This window comes from Athene noctua, chromosome 1 (assembly GCF_965140245.1).
Source record: "Athene noctua chromosome 1, bAthNoc1.hap1.1, whole genome shotgun sequence".
Lineage (NCBI taxonomy): Eukaryota > Metazoa > Chordata > Aves > Strigiformes > Strigidae > Athene > Athene noctua.
In genome coordinates this window covers 16,962,498-16,984,448 of record NC_134037.1, presented here as the reverse complement: position 1 = coordinate 16,984,448, position 21,951 = coordinate 16,962,498, and the positions used below count along the sequence as shown (strand labels likewise).

Here is a 21,951-nt window from a genome sequence, read left to right as displayed (position 1 = left end):
ATGAGGTTTGCAAAAAAATCACTCGTGTTCCACAAAATACATTTAAACACCTCTCTAATTGTAAGCATGTGAATTATCTCATTAAAAGTCAATAGAATATCTGCTAGAAGTTGTTCCTGTGTTTGAGAACCTCCTTAAATTGTAGCTGTTGTTCTCAACAGTGGCATTCTGTTCTCAGTATCTCCATCTGTTTCTTGTTTTCCTTACTTTTGTTTAAAAAGTTCTCAGTTTATTTGCTCAACTGTATTCCTCTGTCATTTTTTTCTTTTCTCATATGCTTTAGATAGTATAGTGAAGAGAACCTATGGAAAACTGAGAAAAGGGATGCATTGTCCCATACACTAGCTGAACTCAACCCTCTTTCTTAACTGCTAAGAATTCTTGGAATCATTTATTACTTCTCTTTAAATCACTAATCAATGACACGGTTTTATTTTGGTGACTTTTCTTACAGTGGATGCTATCATCTCAGGCAGTCAGTGGCTAAGCTATTCTAGGGCGTACCAAACACTGTGGCCACCTTTACTGTAATATTTTTCCTTTTGCCTTTTGCTTGCTCTCTGAGTGAAAGAATTCAGCTCTCCTTGTTATAATGCATAAAGGCTTCCGTCATTATCGGTAGTGAAAGAAACTTTTCTTTACTGAGGTCTGTTGTATATAACCAATGAAAAATAGCCAGGGTTTAAAAAAATCAGTTATTATATTGTCAGTCAAGTTCATAGCCTCAGACTAAACTCATAAAAGCTAGTAATGTATTTGCTTTTTTCCAAACTGGCGATTAAATATGAACTTTGTAGTAATTTTTGAATGAGAATAACAGTCTTGCATGTGGGGTTTTTTACTGTTTTGCATGAGAGCTCCTTCAGAAAGTGATTTCTTTTTTTTTTTTTAAATATAATTTGCACTAAGTAACTTCAACTTCTAAACAGTAGGTTCTCCATTCTAGACATTATACTAATATCTATTTATGCTTTTTTTTTCTTCTTTGATTTTATCTCTTTTTCATTTTCCTTTTAAAAATACCATAAGTATTCATGCTTAAGTTACTTCAGAGCAGCTCTGGATACCATTAGATTTTGCTTTAGTAGAATTTATGGTCCACAGACAGTATGTTTACTTTTATTGTATTTATTATCAGTTAAAATTGTGTGTTTGGTACTTTCTTTCATTTACATATATCAGGTTGTCCTTTGGTTTGGTTTTTTTTTATGTTACCATCCATTTATCACAGGCCACTGTGGAATCTATAATGAGGGACAAGATGCCCAAAAAAGGTGGAAGGTGGTGGTTTTCATGGCGAGGGCGGAACAGCACTATTAAAGAGGTAAGTTTTAAAAAGCAAGCAAAGTTTCCTTCTGGTTGCAGTGGGAAGACTGGATAACTCCATATTCATCCCTCAGAACCTCACTTCTGACAATAACTCGTATTCAATTTGACCAAGGATATACACATTAAAAGATGTTTATGTGGTCTAAAGTCTGACTTTTGACTTCAGAAAGCTTTGGATCAGATCCTTACCTGAAGCATTTGCCTGCAGTGTTTTGGTTCTGCATTTATTTTCATTACACAATCCTGAGACGGTATTATCTAGTGGATTAAATATGCGTTTGGGAGCCTAGAATCGAAGAGCTGTGCCACTAATTTAATGTTTTCATGCAGATTACCGACCTTTCTGCAGCTTTCTTTTGATAATTGAAGAACAGACATATTTATGAGTAGTGTGAGCTGTAAAATTCAGCAAAACCTAAGATGAAAAATTGACTATATATTAGTTTTAAAGTCTTTTTGAATTTTTTCTCTAAGCATTAAAAGTTTGTGCTAACAGTCTTAAAGCCATGGATGAACATTAAAGAACAGTGAAAAAAGCAAAGCTTTATATGAAATATTGATCTCCTGTCTAGACACATTTAATCTTTAAAGTTGACTAATAAAAACTCTTCATATTAATTTATACTACTGAAGCATTAGTACTGGAGGGGAGAAAATTACTTGTAATACATTTTTATGGTTGTGCCTCAGTCGATGAACATTTTTTAGCCTTGCATGAAATAACCATTGTACTGATCTGTGGGTATGGACTTCAGAGGATGAGATTTTAGTTTTTGCAGTTTGAAGTTTTTAGAATTTCTCTCTGGAAGTATTTGGTTATCTCTTGGGCTGTGACAGCTGTAAATAGAAAGAGTTACTGTTGTTTGTGTCTCTCAGTCATTTGCTATTTAAAAATCTTGTGGAATGAAATTGATAGAGCTTAGCATCTATGTAAGGTAAAAGCAGTTTGGAAAGTTTTATTGAATTAAAGATTTTAATGATTCTATAAAAGGTAATTTTCTTTCTTCTTCTTCAGAGCCATATTTTGCTTTTTCAGGTGAAATCTAGCTATTTGAGGTGAATGAACTGAGTAGTTATGGGATTGATCCCAGAACTTCAACAGTACTAGATGTGAAATCTGACATTTCTGTACTTCTGCCATGCAAAACCTTAATCTTAATTCTTCTTACGAGTTTTATATTTTCAATTTTTAGTTCTTCATGCAGCTTTTATTCTTTAAGAAAGCCATGAAGTTTTACTTTGACTACAAGCAAAGGAAACAAACATGCTGTTGATTTTTACTGAGTCTGTACAAGACAGAATTTGGTTTTCAAATATTTTTCTAAAAACATTTGCTCTATACCCAAGAGGAGATGCACAGCTTCCTGTACCTTGTATTTTTACAGGAAACAAAGCCAGAGCAAGGTATAAGTGGGAGTGGACTTCCAGGAGAAGACTCTTCACAGATGAGCATGGCAAACAGGTACTCCCAACATTACCTGTACCTGAAATGACCAGGAGGAGTTACCATTTAAAAATGAAAGCAGGCTTCCTCTCATATTTGAACAAAGAAATACTGAAGTGAAATATGTTTAATTTGTTATTCATTGCACCAGATAAGTGCAGCTAGGAAGGTCTTACCCACGGCAGCATTGCATCCCTTGTGAGTGCACTCTGGTGTTTCTGTGGTTTGGCTGGCAGCTCTGTGACACAGATTCCAGCCCCTCGAAAACAAACAATTGGAGCAGTTCTCCACAGCTGTTTGTATCTCTTTAGAGCTTTTAAGGGAACATCATAGATGACCCCATGCTGTTGTCAGATCCCAGTTGCTAAAATTTCTGATTTACTTATAATTATGACCTGACAACTTAACTTCTTCCTGCATATTTGAGGAAGTTCAGGGGCCTAAGATTTTCTGGAGTTTTTTTCACAGGCAGTAGTCATGGTTTTCTATTATTTCTTTCAAGAGCTGCAGAAGTCTCTTCCTTCTTGTGCTTCAGACTAATCATACTGTATGGCAAGAATCTCTCCTTTAAGGAGGGTTCCATAAAATGAACTTCAACTTGCTCTGGAGGCTTTGGAGGGATGAGTTGGCCAGGGACAGCTTTTCCTACCTTGCCTCTTTCCTGTACATACAGATCTTACTGTAAAGACAGCCCATCTCTGTGCTCTCTGCACTTAGAGCTGAAAAGGGCCAGATGCAAATATGCTTTATGCTCATTCAGTTAAATTCAAGGACACGTTTATGAAAAAAAAAAAAAAAGCATTAGATGCCATTCTTTCTGGAGGTCAACAGTTGCAGTCCAGGTGAATATGCTGGAAGGAAGATTCCTCGTTCTGTAGGAGACTAGCTGTTATCTCAGTTGCCTGTGAGTTTGTGAGAGCAACATAATAGATCAGAAAGGCTGATTTTCCTCTTAAGGATGACATGTAGGTGTTTTTCTGACATGGTTTAAAGTTAAGCTTTAAAGTGAGATTAAGACTTCAAGCAGACTAGATTCTAGATTCTGTAATAGGTATTCTTTGTTTAAATTTTAACTGAAGTTAGAATCTGTCATTAAGAATTTTTTGCTTGCAACCAAAATGCGACAAGTGAGATGTTGAGTAAGCTTTTGAGATCTGATGTTACAAAGGAATAAGGCAGGCTTTTAAGTGTTGCTAGTCATGACATGCAGTACCTTGATATTGGGTCAAGACTTCCTAACATCAAACAACATCCAGGTGTGATTGTCTTTAGAGGCCAAATGCTGATTGTTTTAAGGATGAGATTTGTAGGATCTGAAAGGATATTTTACCTTCAATCTAAGGTGATGGATTTGTTTACTGCAGGAAAGCTTTCTCTCTGAAGAAAACTATCCTTAACAAATCTCTGAAAAAGATGGTTGTAGCAGGAAGAAAAAAATTACGCTTGAAACAAAGAAGTTCACTCAACAGTATACTTGTAGCAACTTCTCTTCACACTGATGTGTATTTAAACAGAATTGTGTAAAGCAGGTCAGGTTTTGTGACTTTTCATCATCATATCCTGAATTGGGTAATCCTGAAAATCCTGGAAAAGAATAATCCCATTATCTAAACTTGCTCCTTGAAAGAGAAGGAGTTACTTTCTATAATAAAATGTTAATCACCTGGGTTTTTCTTAGTAATTGCTAAATTCTTTGGGGAAGGAGAGAAGGTGGGGAAGAGAAAGCCAGCATAACAAATGCCTCTTTCTTCTTCTAAGAACTGAGGAACTTTTGTTGTTACAGTATGTAATGGGTATTATTTTTTTACCACTATGAGATTGTTGAGTCAATACAGCACATTAATTTGCATCTGTTAAATTTATGTAATGAAAAATAGCTAATAGACAAGTGAATGGCTAGAACGATCCAAGTATGAGTAATGGGCAATATATGTGAATGAAAATTTGGCATTTCATTGATATATTTAAAGCCATGATGTGAATGACCTTTGAGACAGTGCTTGGGAGCAGAGAATCAATGACTTATTTGGTGACTCACTGTTAATGCATTTTTAATGGATACTGAGATGCATTTACTGACATGATAGCATCATTTTCTCTGTGTGCAATGTTCCAGAATAAAAGATGAATCTTCTTCAAGTGATGAAGACCCTAGAGTTGCCAAACAAAACCTCGGGGCATTACAAACCAACTCAAGTCATCTCTCATTATTGTCTGGAATCAGTTACAAAAAAACACTTCGACTCACTTCTGACCAGCTTGTGAGTTAATTTTACATCTTTGTTCTGAAATGTCATTTCTAATACAACATGAGCAATACTGTTATTCAGGCTTGCAAAGCTTAATTAGCTCTTATGTCTTGCATTTAATTCTCTCTCTTGTTATATTTTTCAAAAACCCCCAACTTTCCCTTCTCTCTTCAGTATTAAGCTTGAATGTTGTACCTTACAGGAAGTGCTGGGGTTCAGATATTGGGAGAAATGGGATCCCATTTAGAAAAATATCAAAATTAAATTGCAGCATATGTATTTGTCACCTGAATAAGCATACTGGAACCACATCCTTTTTGTATTGTGTATGTGTATATTAACCCACAGGCCTCTTTTCTCTTTTTTTTTTTTTTTTTTTTTCTTTCTCTCCTTTCCCCTCATTCATAGTCAGACAGTCACATTTTACAGAAATACTGTTAGTACCTTCTGAAAGAGCTGCTTGTGAATTTACTGTGAGGCCAGGCTATTAATTTCTTTGGAGCCAATTCTCTTCCTCTGTGACAGAGGCGTTTTGACTAATGGTGACAAAGCTGTTACAGTTTTGTGTTCTGCACATTCCAATTTCATCCGGAAAAATGGGCTGCTTTAGAGAAATACTTTTTGTCATCTTATCTACAGCAAATTAGTTTTTTGAAGGAAACCCACACAAGGCGTACAGCATTAAACAGGCCATCACTCACTGCCTGAATAGTTTGTAAGAAATGTAGAATTTTTCCCAAGAGACAGATAGGATGTGTTGGTAATTTTCAAAGAGAGAGCAAGGGTTACAGAAATATATTGATACTTATCAGATACAGAAACCTTGCAGAAATTAGCTGAAGTTAAAACTACTTTTAGATGGGTTCTTGATGAAACAGTGGGTAAGACTCATCAGTTACCCATCAGTGGTTCTTCATTCTCACCTTATTTTCACTCTAACTCACTGAACAATTGCAGTGAAATATAGCTAAGAAGAAGAGACACTTAAACTCCTGCAGGTTTTGTGAAAATGAATGGTTGAGACCACAAATAGAACCTAATCAGTAGTCTCTTGCCCACTGTGTCGTTAAGTGACACAGGAGGCAGTGGAAGGGAAGGGCAGGGAAGTGAGAGAGATAGATCATATAGTATGAGAGGTGGGTTATTATAGGAAAGAGATGTAATACTGTTGAACACAAATCCCCATATAAATGCTCTTAATTAGAATTCATGGAACTCATTGTTACCTACATTTCTCTCTGCATATGTATCTGTTTCTCAGAATGGAAAACCCCCATAGATAGTCCCTATTCCATAATTCGTTAGTTTATGTGAACTCCGGGGGATTATTTTTTCTTTCTTTTTTCCTAATATCTCTGACTGTGAAACAGATTTTTTTTTTCTTTTCATTTACTTGTTTTGTCCCGCTCTATAAATCAATGCCCAATGTACACCACACAGGGTAAACCTCTGCTATCATTATTTAGACAATAGCTCTGCTGAGAGCAGTAAGATTCAGTGTGACCAAGGCAATGATCATGTGTGGCTTTGTGTTTGCACTGTGTTAGCTTCACATGCTCAGTTTGCTGGTTATCTTGCTGATAATGTTTTGCAGAAAAGCTTAAAGCTCAAGAATGGCCCCAATGATGTGACCTTTAGTGTTACAACACAGTATCAAGGCACTTGCCGCTGTGAAGGCACCATTTACCTGTGGAATTGGGATGATAAAGTTATTATTTCTGACATTGATGGAACAATCACACGGTGAGTTCATGCACAGGGAGAGGCTTTATCTGCAAGGACAAGTCCTTTGGACTAAAGGAAAAAGTGATAGGGAATTTTGAGTCACAGAATCATCATATTCTAGTGTTTGGAGGGGGTGGAGTGGGGTTTATTTGGCTTTCAAACAATGCAAGAATCATTAGCTGAATTGTTAATTTAATAAAGACACATGACATATGTGTCCATTATTTGTCATCTGTTGGTGTTTCATGATAGTATTTACAGTAGTATTGGAGGACCTTCTGCAAAATCATAACTTTTTTCTGCATCACACTTATGAAGTATACTGGGTACATCAAAAAGAAGAAACGTGAATTCTGTTTTAAAAAGCGTTACTGGGGCATTGCAGTGAGAGGCATTATTACTTAGAAGACCAGATGCCAAAATCAATGTCAGAATTAGAATGTGATGGAATGTTTCACATTAGTACTTTGGGTAAACACCACAATTTTGGAGTGACCAAAATGATTCATTTACTTGCTGATTTTTAGTTAGCTATTTATTTAACATTGGGGGAAACAATTGTGAGTGGAACAGAGAAGCACTTAAAAATATAAGCATTGTCTTTTGACCTTTTAAAATGAAATGCATAGATTTTGTTTTAGTTTTGATTTTTTTTTTTTTTTAAATCAAATTTTGCTATATTTAATTAGAAAAAAAGAACAAGGCAAAACAATTTCCAAGAGCGATCTGGGGTGAATTGAAATACTTGATTTAAACTGAAATTCTTTTTCATTGTGATTTATCCATTGTAGGGCAAACTTTTTTTTTTTTTCGCCAACATAAATTAATATTTCCCCCACCCCTTTTGTTTTCTTAAGATTCAGTAAAGTGAATTGAAAATATTCTTCTCTCTCCTTTTGAGCTGACCAGAGAGTTACTGAATCAATTCACCCTACAATACCATTGCAAGTCCATCCTAAGCCATTGCTCAGTGCTTTCCTCTCTAAGGTGCAAGATATTCAGGGTGTGGATTTCTTGCTGTGTATCTGTACAGTGCTTAGTCAAGTGAGGTGCTTATTTGCTGGGATTTCTAAATGTTATTGTAGTGTAAATAATTCTCTCTCATGTAAAGCAGGAAGTACATTGAAAACAGTATAACTATTTCACAATACTTTATATGTGACCAACTGCCAGCTTTGGGTGGAGAAGTTAGTTTGAAGTAAGCTAGAATGTGACTTCTCTCGTGTTTGCAATTTCCCATAAAACTTCCCTTATGGGTAGATTTAGTTTATTTAGGAAACATTTAATGTAAACCTCAAAAGTATGCTTAGTACTGGCTGGCCTACTACACAGGTCTGATTCATAGCCTATATGCTGTAACTTCCATGTTACCTTAAGGGTCATGACCTTATCCATGAAGACAAGTCCTAGGGCACAAGAGTAATTAAAACAACATGGCCAAGGATGGGGATGTTGGTTTTTTATTTCAAAAGAAGGGGGAATAAAATCATCCTCTTCTGATCACAATCAGTACCTTACAGAAAACTTTATTTTCCTTTCCCATTAGCCAAATAAGTTAGTGGGGTTTGTATTAGCCTCAACTGTTCTTATGAGTATTGTGATTTTTTTTTTTTTTAGTTCAATTATATTGTTTTTTCCTTATTCAGGTCAGATACTTTAGGTCATATTTTGCCGACTCTTGGCAAAGACTGGACACACCAAGGGATCGCAAAGTTGTACCATAAAGTGAGCCAGTGAGTATTCAGTGAATCTGTTCATGCATCTGTGGCTTGTGTTTATTCATTTATACATAAAAATCTAAATTTTTTCTAGGCTTCTCTTAACCTATAAGGGTGACAATTTCATTGATATCTTGTCACTTCAGTGATGCTTACACAGTATAAGCATCTGCTCTGTGATATCTAGAGCAAAAACCTGCCTTGTGGTAACAAAAGTGAAGGCCCTCTATCAGTGAGTAGTGACTGCTTTTCCAACCATCCCAAACAGATATCTCCAGTTAGTTCAAAAACTGCAGTAATTTGAATGAGTTGTGTCGTTGCAGCCAGTGGAACTCTTCTGCAAACTGGTAGTTGCAGCAGCATTTATTCATAAGTTGCTAATACACCTTCCCTTCCCTCCTTGTTGAGGAGATTGTGAAATACCTAAGGACTATTTAGCCGAGGGTAGTCACTATAGATTCCTGCAAACTTGACTTGCCTGGAGTCACTTAGGGATGGAATCTAAAACATATGGGATGAATCCATTTGGGGGGGTTCCCTCTTTCCAGTGAGTAGAAAGGGAGTTTAGTGGGCAGTTTAGACTTGAGCTGTCTAAACATTAGGCTTCTAGTCAAGCAAGATAAATCTCACCTCCAAAGCACAGCAGTGTCTTATCTTGAGTAGAAATGGACCCATTTTGGATACTCACTGCTAATGGTATTGTTTTATTTGTTGTATAAATAATGAGATTCAAAGATGTTGATGATTATCTTTACTACTGATGATTATACATTTTATTATCTCTATATAAATAGTTGTTGTTATTCCATTGGTAAATTGTGAAATTAAGAAGGATCAGTCTTAAAATATTTTTTGGACATTGGTTAATTTTGAGAGTCGGTGGTAAGTAAACATTGCTTCAAGTGTAACTTAAAGGCACTGAAAGTCAGTAAGACTTGTGAAGAGCCTGAGGAGCAGGCTTTTACCTGGCAACACCAGTGTGAGCTGCTATGTTATAGCTCAGTAGTTGACCTGCACTAGTGGCTGTCGGTCCACAGTAATAAATAACTTCTGTGCCACTGTGGGTGGAAGGACCTGGATTCATCATGTTTACTTGTGGCTTGTATGCTCTGTGTAATCCATGGAGAAAGATGGGCATTTTCAAAAAATAGCACAGTATACCTGAGATCTAATGATGTTTTGAAAAAACTATTTTTTCCATTAGCTGTTGAAGAAATACTGGGCAACAGTAGATCAGCTGTGCTTCAGGTCAGTTAATGTCATTAACAGGGAGAATATCCTGGTATGATCTAGAACAAGATATTCCAAAAAAATAAGAGGCGATATTTCCTCTGATGAATATGAACAGGAGAAAACCAGTCAGGCTGTGCCAACTCACATGTGTGGTGTGTGGGAGTAGTTCTAGATGAGCAAGGCTAGTGCAAAAGTACAGGTGTACTGTTGTTTGCCTGAATACATTTTGCAACATAGTCAAGCCACTGTGTACATCGGCAGATCAAAGACAGACTGTGGTGACTTTTGTGATTAGCAACTGAGAGGAAAAAAGGAAATGAGGAGAAAAATTAATTGGTGTCAGAATGGGATCGGATGAAGTATCTGATTTTAACTTTTAGAAGGAGGATTACTGATTGCTGTTTGTTCAGGTTGGTACTTCTGCTTTATACAGAAAATAAAATTGGTCATCTTTTATTACATTAATTTCAGCTGTTACAGTAAAATGTTTGAAGAGCCTCTGGTACACATCACAACTGTCCTCTTAGTTAATCTGATTTGTTCTGTGTACTAGGGTTACGCTAGAGTTTGTTTATTGCTTTTTGTTTTACACTGATAAATTATAAATTATGGATGATGGAATCTAAATTATGCCAGAGACACTTGTCTGTGCTTTTATTCTTTATAGGCATATGTGGTCACAGAAAAGACAGGACAGCCTGATAATTCACATGCTGAGAAGTATTTAGTTCTGTGTATAACTTCTGTATTACATTTGGTGAAAATGTTAATTAATTTTTTTAAATTGCATTGTTATTTCTATGCCTGCCAGCACTGTCAATTGTTAGGGCTTTGTTGTTCATAAAGATAGGGAAAAAAAAATAGATTTGAGTCATGTTGTTTTTCTAATTACCCGAGTTAATTATGTAGTGGCTAGATACTACAGCTGAACACCATATAAGTGTTCAATAGTTAGATTTAATGACCGTGTATGCACTGAATACAGTAGTTCTTTATTTTATGAACAATAATTTCTTTATAGGACTTGCAAAGTAAATTGCTGTTAGGTTGAACTAACATCACTGGACTTTGTTTTATCATGAACAGAACTAAGGGTAACCTGTGACCTCTCTGTAATGTTTATTTCAATGTCAAGTCAAAGATTACTTCTCATACTGTGTTTTGAAGTTCAAATTTGCTCCAACTTGAAGAAATATATTACTGCTGCACATAGACTAGTCCTTTTATTTTCAGAGGCCCAAGAGGCAGGGCTACAACACTGTTAATACAGCAAAGACTAATACACCACTGTCTGCTTTATGCCAAGTGCTCTCCTCTTAGCAGATACCATTTCAATTAATTCTAAGGAGTATGGGTCCTTAGAAACCATGGATAGAAAACCATAAGAAGTCATAAGTCATGAGAAGACCAGAGATAAATGAACCCTCTTTAGGTATAAAACACTAACTGCAGTGGAGATAGACTGATTTTACTTACCCAAGTTTCTGGCATAAATGTTTTTATTCCTTTTAAATAAGTCTAGGTTAAACATAAGTCTGTTTTAACAGTCATAATCTGATTCATGCAAAAATAAACCACAAAATTATTAATGTCAAAATACCTTCTTTATTTTTGCAGTAATTTCTTCTTTTATTTCCCTTCACAGAAATGGATATAAATTTTTGTATTGCTCGGCCCGTGCTATTGGAATGGCAGACATGACCAGAGGATACTTGCACTGGGTCAATGAACGAGGAACTGTGCTGCCTCAAGGGCCAGTGTTGTTGAGTCCAAGCAGCTTATTCTCAGCTTTTCACAGGTAATGCAATTTTACTTTTAAGCAGAAACAAACTCAGAAGTTGGTGGAGGCTGTATTACCAGCTTTTTTTATGTGAGTGCTTGACATCACTCATAATGTTTTTTCTTGCATATCAGTGCAAAATTTATTTAAGAAGAAATTTCGTTAGACAAAAATTCAGTGGATAGTCATGTTGCTTAGTTTATCTCTTAGACATACCTCAATATACGTCCATGTTCATTGTTAACCAATATGCATGGCCTGTTGGCTTCATGCGTTTAACATGTCGTGTTAATATTTAGCTATGGGAAAAACATTCATATATTAATAACAATCACTCTTGTAAGGTTGTCATAAATATTTTTCATGGAAGAATATTACTTGGTGGGTTTTGAAGAAATCAATGTGAAAGTGAAATTAACTTTTTATACTCCTGACTGCAGTGTGGGATTCTGTGTGGACAATGTTTTTCTTTCTAGGTGGTGAACTGTAATAAGTGAATAATAATAGTACAGATTTTGAATAGTACCTTCTTCCTAATTCAGTGGAGCATGTCAAGTAATTACTGTAAATATTCTAAGCTGTTAAAAGCTGCTGTGACAGGATATATTTCATTAGAATTTTTAATGGGAAGTTATTCAGATGTTCTCCTGATTGATTGACATGCCACAGGCTGTCACCAGTCGTGTTCTAAATATAAGAGACTGTGGAGGTATTACAGAGCACTACTTAGACTGATTAAATAATAAATGCAGTGAAAGAGTAGTTACTGTTATCTTATGCTCCTCATATCTAGAAATATATTTAATACTCTTTCGGTATCTTTAGACTAAAAAATGTCCATCTTTCAGTGTACACTGTTGTAACTGCTGTGATGTGTAGGCAATAAATGAATTCATTGTGATCTTTAGATGTAATTATTGTGACTTTGAGGGCTCTGAGATCAGGTGCATGTGAGACTCAGGAAAGATGGTTTTATTCCTCTTTTGCACATTCTCAAACTTTGGTTTATACATGGAGCTGCTGTTCCAAAGGGCTGTATTACTCCTATGAAGCTTCTGTACTATTCACATCTTCCTTGACATATGTGTTGGTGCTAGGATGTGGGATTCTGAGCTTCTTAAGGGCTTTTGTGTCATGCTGGCATCTTCCTATGTTATGGGAACTCCAGACTCTGCCACCTGTTCAGTCTCCTTGCCAAGAGAAGCTGTTGTGAAAGGGCTTTTGCCCAGAGATGAGAACTCCTCTGTTCATTAATGAATTCTGTGTACTGTAAGGATCAACTGAGGAGAAATAGAAGATTCCTTTATTCCTTAACTTCTGGTAATTAGCAGTGGTGGAGGACCCTGACTGTAGAAGTATTTTAACAGGCTGAGGTGCTTCTAGCACATATGGTAATTGCAGTTCTTTTTTTTTTTTTTTTTTTTTTAAAAAAAAAAATTATGAAGATATATTGAAGAAGGATGGGGACTCTGTAGGAGTATCTAGCTAGGTGAAAAATGTTGAATAAAGAAAATAAAATGGTTTGTGCTGTATTTCATGTGTACTTATTCAGCCTCCCTTTTTTTATCATTTCAGGGAGGTGATAGAAAAGAAGCCAGAAAAATTTAAAGTTCAGTGTTTGACAGACATCAAAAACTTGTTTTATCCTAACACAGAACCCTTTTATGCTGCTTTTGGAAACAGACCTGCTGTAAGTAATAGCTGAATTTATTTCTATTGCAAAGAACAGAAACGTTGCTGTTATTTCTTAGGTCTGTTGCATTAGAACCTAAAAGCTTTAAATGGGAGTTAAGAATATTTTATTAGGCCCTGTACAAAGGAAGATATAAAGGTTCTTCCTTAAAGACCTCACAATGTAGGATACAAAGAGAGATGGATGTGCAGCAAAGTAATTATGTTATATCTGCATAAGTTAGCCTAACTGTAAATACTGGTTAAAATCCTAACTATGTAAAAAACCCTTAAGCTCGTATGAAAACACCGATCTCATTTTACTCCACACTGATACAGTGTCAGTGAAATACCTCTGGACAGACAGAAAGTCTTTCAGATTAATATTGGTGGGTGTTTGACTTCAAACTCAGTACATTCAGAAGAACTTGGATGTCCCACTGAAATCAAAAGGTTACACTTTGTATGGAAAGTGGTATGTTGTTCGACATCAAGAGGGGAAGATATGTGTCTGTCACCCATTTGAAGGCTGTATAATTGGGCTCTAGGCTTTTCTTACTCCTGTCCTAGCCCAAAGAATACTTTTGTGCATCCAGAAAAGGAAACAGTCTCAGGGGCCAGGACACAGGCAGGGACACTGGCATGTGATTATCCTGTCTTTTAAATTGTTAACATGATCTAAGAGACTGTTTTGACACAGGCAGCTAGCAGTTTTCCAGGCAATTCCTGGATATGATTGATGTGTTAGTATGGGGAATGGACTCTTCCCAATGGGTGTTTGATATAGCTATACTGGGGGGGTGGGGGCTTGGCTTTTGTTGTGGGCTGGTTTTGGGTTGGGATTTTTTTGTTTGGGGTTTTGGGAGTTTTTTGATGGGAGGGGTATAGAGAGTTTAAAAAGACTGACACAATGTCAAGAGACTTCTATCTCTGAGAATGGGCAATCACACTAGTGATTAGTTTACTGGTATAGGTATCATCATAGGTGCCTAAGGAAAAACAGAAGCTTTGTTTCACTTAAGATCTCTGAAAGCAGAAGGGAATATATAAAAAACCTACTTCTTTAGATGTTTACAGTTTCACTGGGCACATGAGTTTAGATGCGAACTTAACTAGGCAGATGAGCCCCTTATTTGTGCCCAGGAGCTCCACAGAGTGTGTGGTACTTCCTCCAGTTTTGTATTGGCAGGTAATACTTCCTGTAGAAACTGATGTGTGGTACAGCATTGTGTAACAAGAAGCCTGGTAACACCAGTGTGAGGTTTATGGCTAAGGACTGTTGGCATGCACCCTGGGTTATATCCACCCTGTTTTGGAAGCTAAGCCCACTTAACTGTATACCTGTATCCTGTCCATGCCATTTGGTCTTGAGAGAATGGCCCTTGACATTTCCTAGTATGATTAGCAAGAGAAGACTTCAGTTGGTTACCTGTGTCTCTAGTTGGTGGAGAGAATGGGACATGTCTGGAGAGTAATTCAGGTGCTAGGTGACTGTCTGTCTTCGCTGAGTCCAGGAGAGCTAAAGGCTTCTAAGGACTGTGAACTCCAGCCCTGGCTGCTCAGCCCTATAAGAGTTGAGATACGTTCACTATAGCAGAAATGTTGATAGCTTGGGGAAATTATCAGTATAAATGTGGACACAGGCCACTGCCAGTTCGAATATGGACATTCAGAGACTGGGCACTTTAGATGCCTAAATGTTGGACAGATGTGCCTGGTAAGATATTTTGGCACTGAAACCATGGATGTTGTCACTACATTTGAGAGGATTCAGCATGCCTTTATGGTGGGGCTTTGTTTTCACATCTCTGGTATTTTTTTTTAGGGTTGCTGACATTCATTAGCAGTAACTTTTTCAGTTTCACTTTTTAGCAAAACTACATTTTTAGAAGCATTATGTCAGAGAGGACAGGAGTTCCTCACTGTCCAACTGCTACATTAAGTTGTTATATCATACAGCTTAATTTCCATTATCAAGGTACATTTAGACATATGGTTCTGATATAACTTTTTAAACACTTCTGTGGTTTTGTGTTACGGATGATGTCTACCTCTGGTTCTGTTTTTTTGAACCTCGGGGAAATAAAATAATTATTTTCATGGGTACTTCAATGAAATTTCAAGTAAAGCAGTAACAATGTTTCTAAAGGAATTACTGGTAACTCTTCTGATCACTGCTGGAGTGCAGTCTTCAGGTATGAGATGTGCCACTGGCTTTGGGAAGATTGGGATCATCTCTTTCTCAAATTTCTGTGCTGCTTGTTTTGGTTTTTTTTTTTTTTTTTTTTTTTTTTTCCCAGAACAAACTCAGTGAAATTTCAGTACTCATGGATGTCACAGGTGTGGACTGCCAGGATGCTGAATTCTTGAAGTCACTGCTGTTCACTCTTGTTCAGTTACTTAAGTTTTTTGGGACAGTCTTTACAATATAGAGATCAAAATAACCTTTATGTCTTTATTAACATGCCAATCTTTCACCACCCCAGCTTTTAAAATAATATCCAATGATTTATATTAGTAAAATGGAAGCTTTTTTTTTTTTTGCTCTGATCTTTTGAGAGTTATTTTCATCTTTCCTTTTGTCAAGTTTCTTTTTAGAAGGGATCAAAACTTATTTGCTGCTTTCCTTAACAATTTGATTTTCTTAGAAGATATTCTTAATTCCTGCTTCTAATTGTATTTCCTAGAGTTGGATCTGCATTACCTGCTGGGGCTCCCTGCTGCTATTTTGACATATATTCTTTTCTTTCCCTTCTTTCCCCCTTGCTCTGACATGGAGTCAATATATGAGTGTGTCACAAATCCAAACTCAGGAGCTAAGAGATGTTTCCAGGGGTTTTAATGTAGACACAGTTATGACTTCCTTTTGTGACCTTGTCCTTACGAACTAATCACTATTTTACATGTCAGTTATGTTTTAACCTCTGTACACTGCTGCAGGATACTCAGTACAATGGACTCAGGAAATTAAATATTCTCTGAAAGAAGAATGAAAGTGCAAATTTTACACCAAATATCATTAGTATTTTTATTGAATGTTATTTTTGTGTCAAGGGACATTATTGAAAAAATGAACATGATTTTGATCAGTAGTTTAAACTGAAGTGGCAAACTCCTTGCCTAGCTGCAAATTGTCTGTTTCATGAGCATTTTGTTAGACTGACTTCGTTTGTGGCATATTGAAGAATTTCAGATACACAATAACTAGGTAAATTTAGTACCAATACTGTGCAATTATGTTCTTCTGTGTAATATATTCCAGCAAGAATAAACATTATTGCGAAGGCAGAATCATGATTTTTCTTTTCTTTTCTTCTTTTTTTATTTTTTTCTTCTCTTCTGTTTAGGATGTTTATTCATACAAACAGGTGGGGGTTTCTTTAAACAGGATATTTACAGTTAACCCCAAAGGAGAACTTATACAAGAGCATGCAAAGACAAACATCTCATCGTAAGTAATCTCTTACCCTAACACATTCTAAACTAATTTGCTGTTCTAATTTATGACTCAAGTTGCCCAAAGATACATTTGATTTTACTAATGAAAGATTTCTTAGAATATTTCAAGCAAACATAAAAAATTTAGAGTAAAATATACTTTCCATTTTCCTTCAGTTAAACTGATAAAAAAAACTGACAAAAAGAAATGGTTCAGTATTTAGTTTAATATATTCCATCTTCTTTAATCATGTAAAGGAATTATCAGTGTATGTTTTAGTCTGCATAAAAATGAGACTATCTAGTTTCCTGAAGCCATCTGTGCTTTCATGGCCTCTTCAAAAACTTCCTTTTCCTGGAGCTCCTGTCTAGAAGAGCCAGAAAACAAAACCTGAAGACAGGGCTGAAGGCTTCCGGCAAGATGCTTAGGCACTGTAGCACCTAACACTGAATGGAGGTGGCCTTTAGTAATGTTCAGAGTGTCCTTAATTGAAGGGGGAGCCATATGTGTATAAAATACAAGTAATCAATTGAGCAGGGAGCTGCTTGAGCCAAGCTGGACAAAAATGGAGAAACAGAATATGGGGATTGAATATTTTATCAGGTGATCTAGGTGGAAAATGGCATCTGTTTCTTATTAGGTAAATATCATTGCTTAGAAGGAATGGATTTCTTCTCCAAACTGTGAATCTTCTCTGGAAGCTAGCCACCAAAGTTGGGTTCAGTTTTCTTCATTTGAGGAGGATGACTTGTCCATGCAAGAGAAGCCATGCCTTAGTGGTTGGGGACTTAAAAAAATTCAAAGTAAGAAGATCTGAAATGGTTCAGCATTCTTTTCACTTGTTTATTTTCCAGCTATGTCAGACTATGTGAAGTGGTAGATCACATTTTCCCTTTGCTGAGAAGAAGCCATTCTTCAGACTTCCCTTGTTCAGATACCTACAGTCAGTTCACCTACTGGAGAGAACCGCTACCACCTTTTGAAACTCAGGACGTACAGCCATCTTCATCTTAACTGCATCTCCAAACTGTTGGCCTCAGCTCAAAGAATGACTTAGCTTTGTATTGAAAGGGCACCTGTTGGCTTTTGCTGCTGACAGTTCAACTGGAATAGGTGACATTGTGAGCATTGTATTCTTTTGCTGTGAGCAAATTTAGAAATGCTTTTTCATAGTCACTTTTCCAGATGATAAGGAGTCTTACTAGGAATAGGAGTTGCATTTCTAGTTCCTCACCCAGCTCCTCAAATTGTGCCATACAGTTTCATTATTTAAGATCAAATAAAAGTGATATTGGTGTTGCAGTTAAACATGCCATAAGGTTGTAAAGTGGTTCTGTATCTTTTCTGCATCACTGAAGGAATCTTTTATCTCATCAGAACACCCTGCAAGTAAGGGAGTTGAAGATGCTCACCATTCCTGACATCATCTGGTGACACGGACAGGGATTGCAATCCATATGTCAGAATTCCTTTCTCTGAAGGAGCAAATGATTCTTCTTTTTTCCCATTGCTTGACCAACAACTGGTTAAGAGTTAATTACTGGTCTAGCTGTTGTAAGTCGGTGTAGCTATCTAAGCCAGTTGAGCTGTGTTGATTTATTCCAGCCTGTTGATTTGACACAGTAACACTTCTCAGAGGAAATAAATGATGTGTAATCTAAATAGAAAGCAAATGAAATAAGATGTCCAGATACTGGCAGTCTATCTCAATTTGAGAAGTACCATGCTTCAAGAATAGCTATTTGGATTAAGGTAAGTGTGCAAGTGGAAGATACAGGCTACTGTGCATAGTTCCCATCTTAGTGAAGTCAGTGATTTTCAGTAAAGATATCTTACCCACAGAACATGCTGAGTTTCAAGATTGTTACTGAGCCAGGAACACTAAGGATTTTGTCAAAATGGAATAGTTTTATTTGAAACATAATTTTGGCTAAAATGTGAACTTTGATGCTGGTGAATGATGCATCTCAGGTTTTTACTGTATGGATTTTTTCTTTGGTTTTGTATCATAAAGAATGGATACTTTTAGTGCAATTTACTCTCCTCCAAGATAATGAAATCTCCTCTTTCATCTTTTTTTTTTTTCCTTTATTTGTCCAGACACAAGCTGTAGATACTGTTTTTGCTACCTGCTTTTGACAGCCTTAAGACTTGACTGTGCGTACTAAAAGCAATACTGCAGATCAGTTGATAATGTATTCCAAATGGTCTGCCTTTACACAATGTGGTACTTAAAATGTAGACATCAAGTGACCATATGCCAAATGATTCTCAAATGTGCTTGTAGCTAAGAAAGAACTATTTATTTTTTTTCCTTTTAAAAATATATTAAAAGTCTAATTGTTCTCTGAAACACTGAAAATGGCATCATGGGATTCCATGTATATTCTATTTCAATATGACTAAAACAGTGATTCACAAGCTGCGGTCTCTGCCAGCTTGTGACTTGCGAGGCTGTGGTACATGTTTTGCAGCTGCTTTGTAGTGTTTTTAGTTAGGAGTTTAATAATAGGAAGGCAGAGTGGTCCAGGAGAAATTTCAAGATGTGACTGTGGTCAGTTAGCACCCAAAAGTTTGGGAACAGCCGCTCTGTCACATTTGTCCTGTTTCAACAAATTCTGGTTTGCATGTCAAGAGTGATAGGTAGGATGGTAATTCTATAGTAGGGGTTTTCTAACTTTTAGTGCTGCATACTTTATCTGGGATGTCAGGGGGCCAATTTATGATTTCTCTGTGCCTTCAGTAGTAATGAATATAAGTGCAATCCTTTTATACAGCTGCAGTGTGCAGTGGTGAGCCTTCCCTAGGTCTTCCTTTTCACACGAACATTGCTGATTTGGGTAAGAGGCATGTCCACTTAAGAGATACCAGGATTAGACAAACATGAAGAAGAAGAAATGTATGTTTAACAACCCAGACTGATTATGCTTTCATGAAAGTTTAAAGAAAATGCAAATATTTTTTACTTAAAGATGGAAGAAATGTGATATGGATTTTCTGAAAGACAATCAGTGTGGATTGCAGGTTGCCAAACTGAGATGGGTGCATTTCTAAATATAGCTACACTTTCCTTTAAGTATCTAATAATACTTGTCATTAATGATTGAATAAATGGGTGAATATACTAACTGCATCCTATTTTAATTCCGTTTTGGTAAAGGCCTATTTCAATCCATTTATTATGCAAAGTAAAAGGAAAACTAAACCAATGCTTCTCTTCAGAAGAGGCTGTCAGTTTTGTGGCCTTTATCCTTAACGGTAAAGATCTGTTTTCCTAAGGTACCACACACAGTAGCTTACACCAGAAAAGATGGTCCCTGAAAGTTCTCCACAATTAAAGCCTGTGATGTATTTATTTATAATTTAATAAATAACTAATTCAGGGTGGTTTGTTGCCATTAGTATTTCAAATCAAGTGACAGTGTGAATGAGTGGTCATTACAGTTCTGTCAGATTTGTAGGTGTAGTGCAGCACTGGTACAGAATGTAACCCTGAGATGCTGTGGAATCTCCATCCTGGAGTTTTTCAAGGTTTGGTTAAACAGAGCTATGGCTGACTTGATCTAATGTTGGCAATCATCAGTTTCAAGCATGAAGTTGGACTGGATGACCTCCAGGGGTCCCTTCTCACCAACATTTCTGTGATTCTGTGAAGTTAAACGCCTTACTTCTGACATGCTGTATACCCCTTTGTATCTGAAAGTTGAAATATAGCTGAACGGTGAAATGAATGTGTGTTTCCTTAACTAATGTTTATCGAATTTTCTCACAGAAAAGACACTTGTGAAAATCAAAGTTTTGACCTGCTAGAAACATTACCATACTTTTTCAGACTGTAAGACATTTTGATTGGGTAGCTGAGCAACTTTATGCATAATATTTAAACTGCTTTGTTAAGTCATGTAGAAGAAAAAGAGATGGTTTAACAAATTCTTACTCTTTCTGTGAAAGAAAAAAGTATTCAGCCTTGCTTGCAGTGTAATCCTGGTTTCTGTTACAGAAAGAATATTTGGCTAACATAAATATGCAGACACATTAAATCACAGTATATTCTATTTATACAATATACAAACTAGAATATACAGCAGTGAGGAATGACTAATGTTTATTTTCTTGAAGCTGATGACCATACTGCTCCAGCTGTGTCATGTGAGGGAAAGTATACCATACTTTTTGCGTTAGTTATGTTGAAGATAAAACGTTACTGCTGTAATTTGGGGAGGGAGGAGAAACAGGTTATTGGGTATTTTTTATTTGTAGATATGGTTTATTATTTCAGATCCTATTTATATACAATATTTACAGTGTATATGTATGTGCTACTGCAATGATGCAAATTTTAACACTTAATTTTGATCTGTTGAATGCGACAAGGGTAGAAATATATATTATAATAAAGGCAAATATAAATTTTTTTCTGACTTTTGTATTTTCCTGTATGCTTTGATAAAAGCAGAGTGCTTTTGCAGAACTGCTGAAACTCTGTAAAGCGTGGCTTTTGTAGCTTCAGTCTCAATTGTGTGTCTCTTACTGGGACTATCCGGTGTAACTTCCAGCATTTGCAACACTTTTGATGATCACCTGCAGCCTTTGACCCTTTTCAAATGGAAAGAATTTATTGAGACAGGGCCAGGATCTGGGCTCTGGCTGTTTTGGGGTGTGGGAGCAGCACCAAGGAGCCAAGAGCAACCAGATGGGGACTGGAGCAAATTGGACCTGTCAAGAATCCTACCCTACTGATTTTTTTTGAATCTTCCTTTTCTCTAACTCCTGGTGTGACCTAAGGAAAAACTAGCCATATGTTTTGAATGGGAGTCTTGTCATTCATGGCTATGAGACCAGATAGCCTTTTTTTTTTCCTTCTCTTCTTTGACATTGGCCATTCTGCTGGTGAGAAGCAAACACCCTTTCCTCCTGTCTGTGTGAACAGAGCGCTGCCTTTTGCTCCCTCAGCCGGGTTTGCTGAGCAAACTAACTGCAGTGTAGTGATACTGCTGGGCTTGTGTTAGTTGGTATGAAAACAAAGATGTTTGAGGTTGATAAGGCTCTGCAGCAGCTCAAGTTCTGTGTTAAAAATACAAAAGCAGCCGTATTTGGACAGCCTGCAGTCACTGATTCTTCAGTCTTCTCTATTTTCTGTATGTCTCTGGCTTGTACAAACATTTACACTGGAGCTCTGGAGACAGGATTTGAAATGAAGGTGCCTTTTTAATTAAAAGTCAAAGAAATGGTGCTTTTGCATCAGCAAACTGAACTTTCTAAGGACATATTCATTGCCCCTGGAATATCCCGTTAACGCTAGAGGTAGAAATGTCTGAGGGAGCAAGCCTCCTGCGGAGCAAAGACCAGGAAGTTGTTGGGGT

The 21,951-nt window shown here is 36.6% G+C and overlaps 1 protein-coding gene across 3 annotated transcripts in view; it reads left to right on the top strand.

The window, feature by feature from the left end:
- The window catches only part of LPIN1 (lipin 1), a 49,425-nt gene extending 28,415 nt beyond the window's left edge, over positions 1 to 21,010 (top strand). For 2 of the 3 annotated variants that reach the window (XM_074895626.1, XM_074895624.1), the window contains exons 12-20: positions 1,232 to 1,324; positions 2,715 to 2,791; positions 4,890 to 5,034; positions 6,617 to 6,765; positions 8,394 to 8,480; positions 11,344 to 11,496; positions 13,054 to 13,168; positions 16,497 to 16,600; positions 17,443 to 21,010. In XM_074895626.1, coding sequence (XP_074751727.1) covers positions 1,232 to 1,324; positions 2,715 to 2,791; positions 4,890 to 5,034; positions 6,617 to 6,765; positions 8,394 to 8,480; positions 11,344 to 11,496; positions 13,054 to 13,168; positions 16,497 to 16,600; positions 17,443 to 17,602 — 1,083 coding nt within the window. In that variant the 3' untranslated portion in view covers positions 17,603 to 21,010. Of the gene's footprint in view, positions 1 to 1,029; positions 1,108 to 1,231; positions 1,325 to 2,714; positions 2,792 to 4,889; positions 5,035 to 6,616; positions 6,766 to 8,393; positions 8,481 to 11,343; positions 11,497 to 13,053; positions 13,169 to 16,496; positions 16,601 to 17,442 lie in introns of all 3 variants that reach the window. The other variant, XM_074895625.1, reaches the window with a different exon arrangement.
- The last annotated feature ends 941 nt before the right edge of the window (positions 21,011 to 21,951 follow it).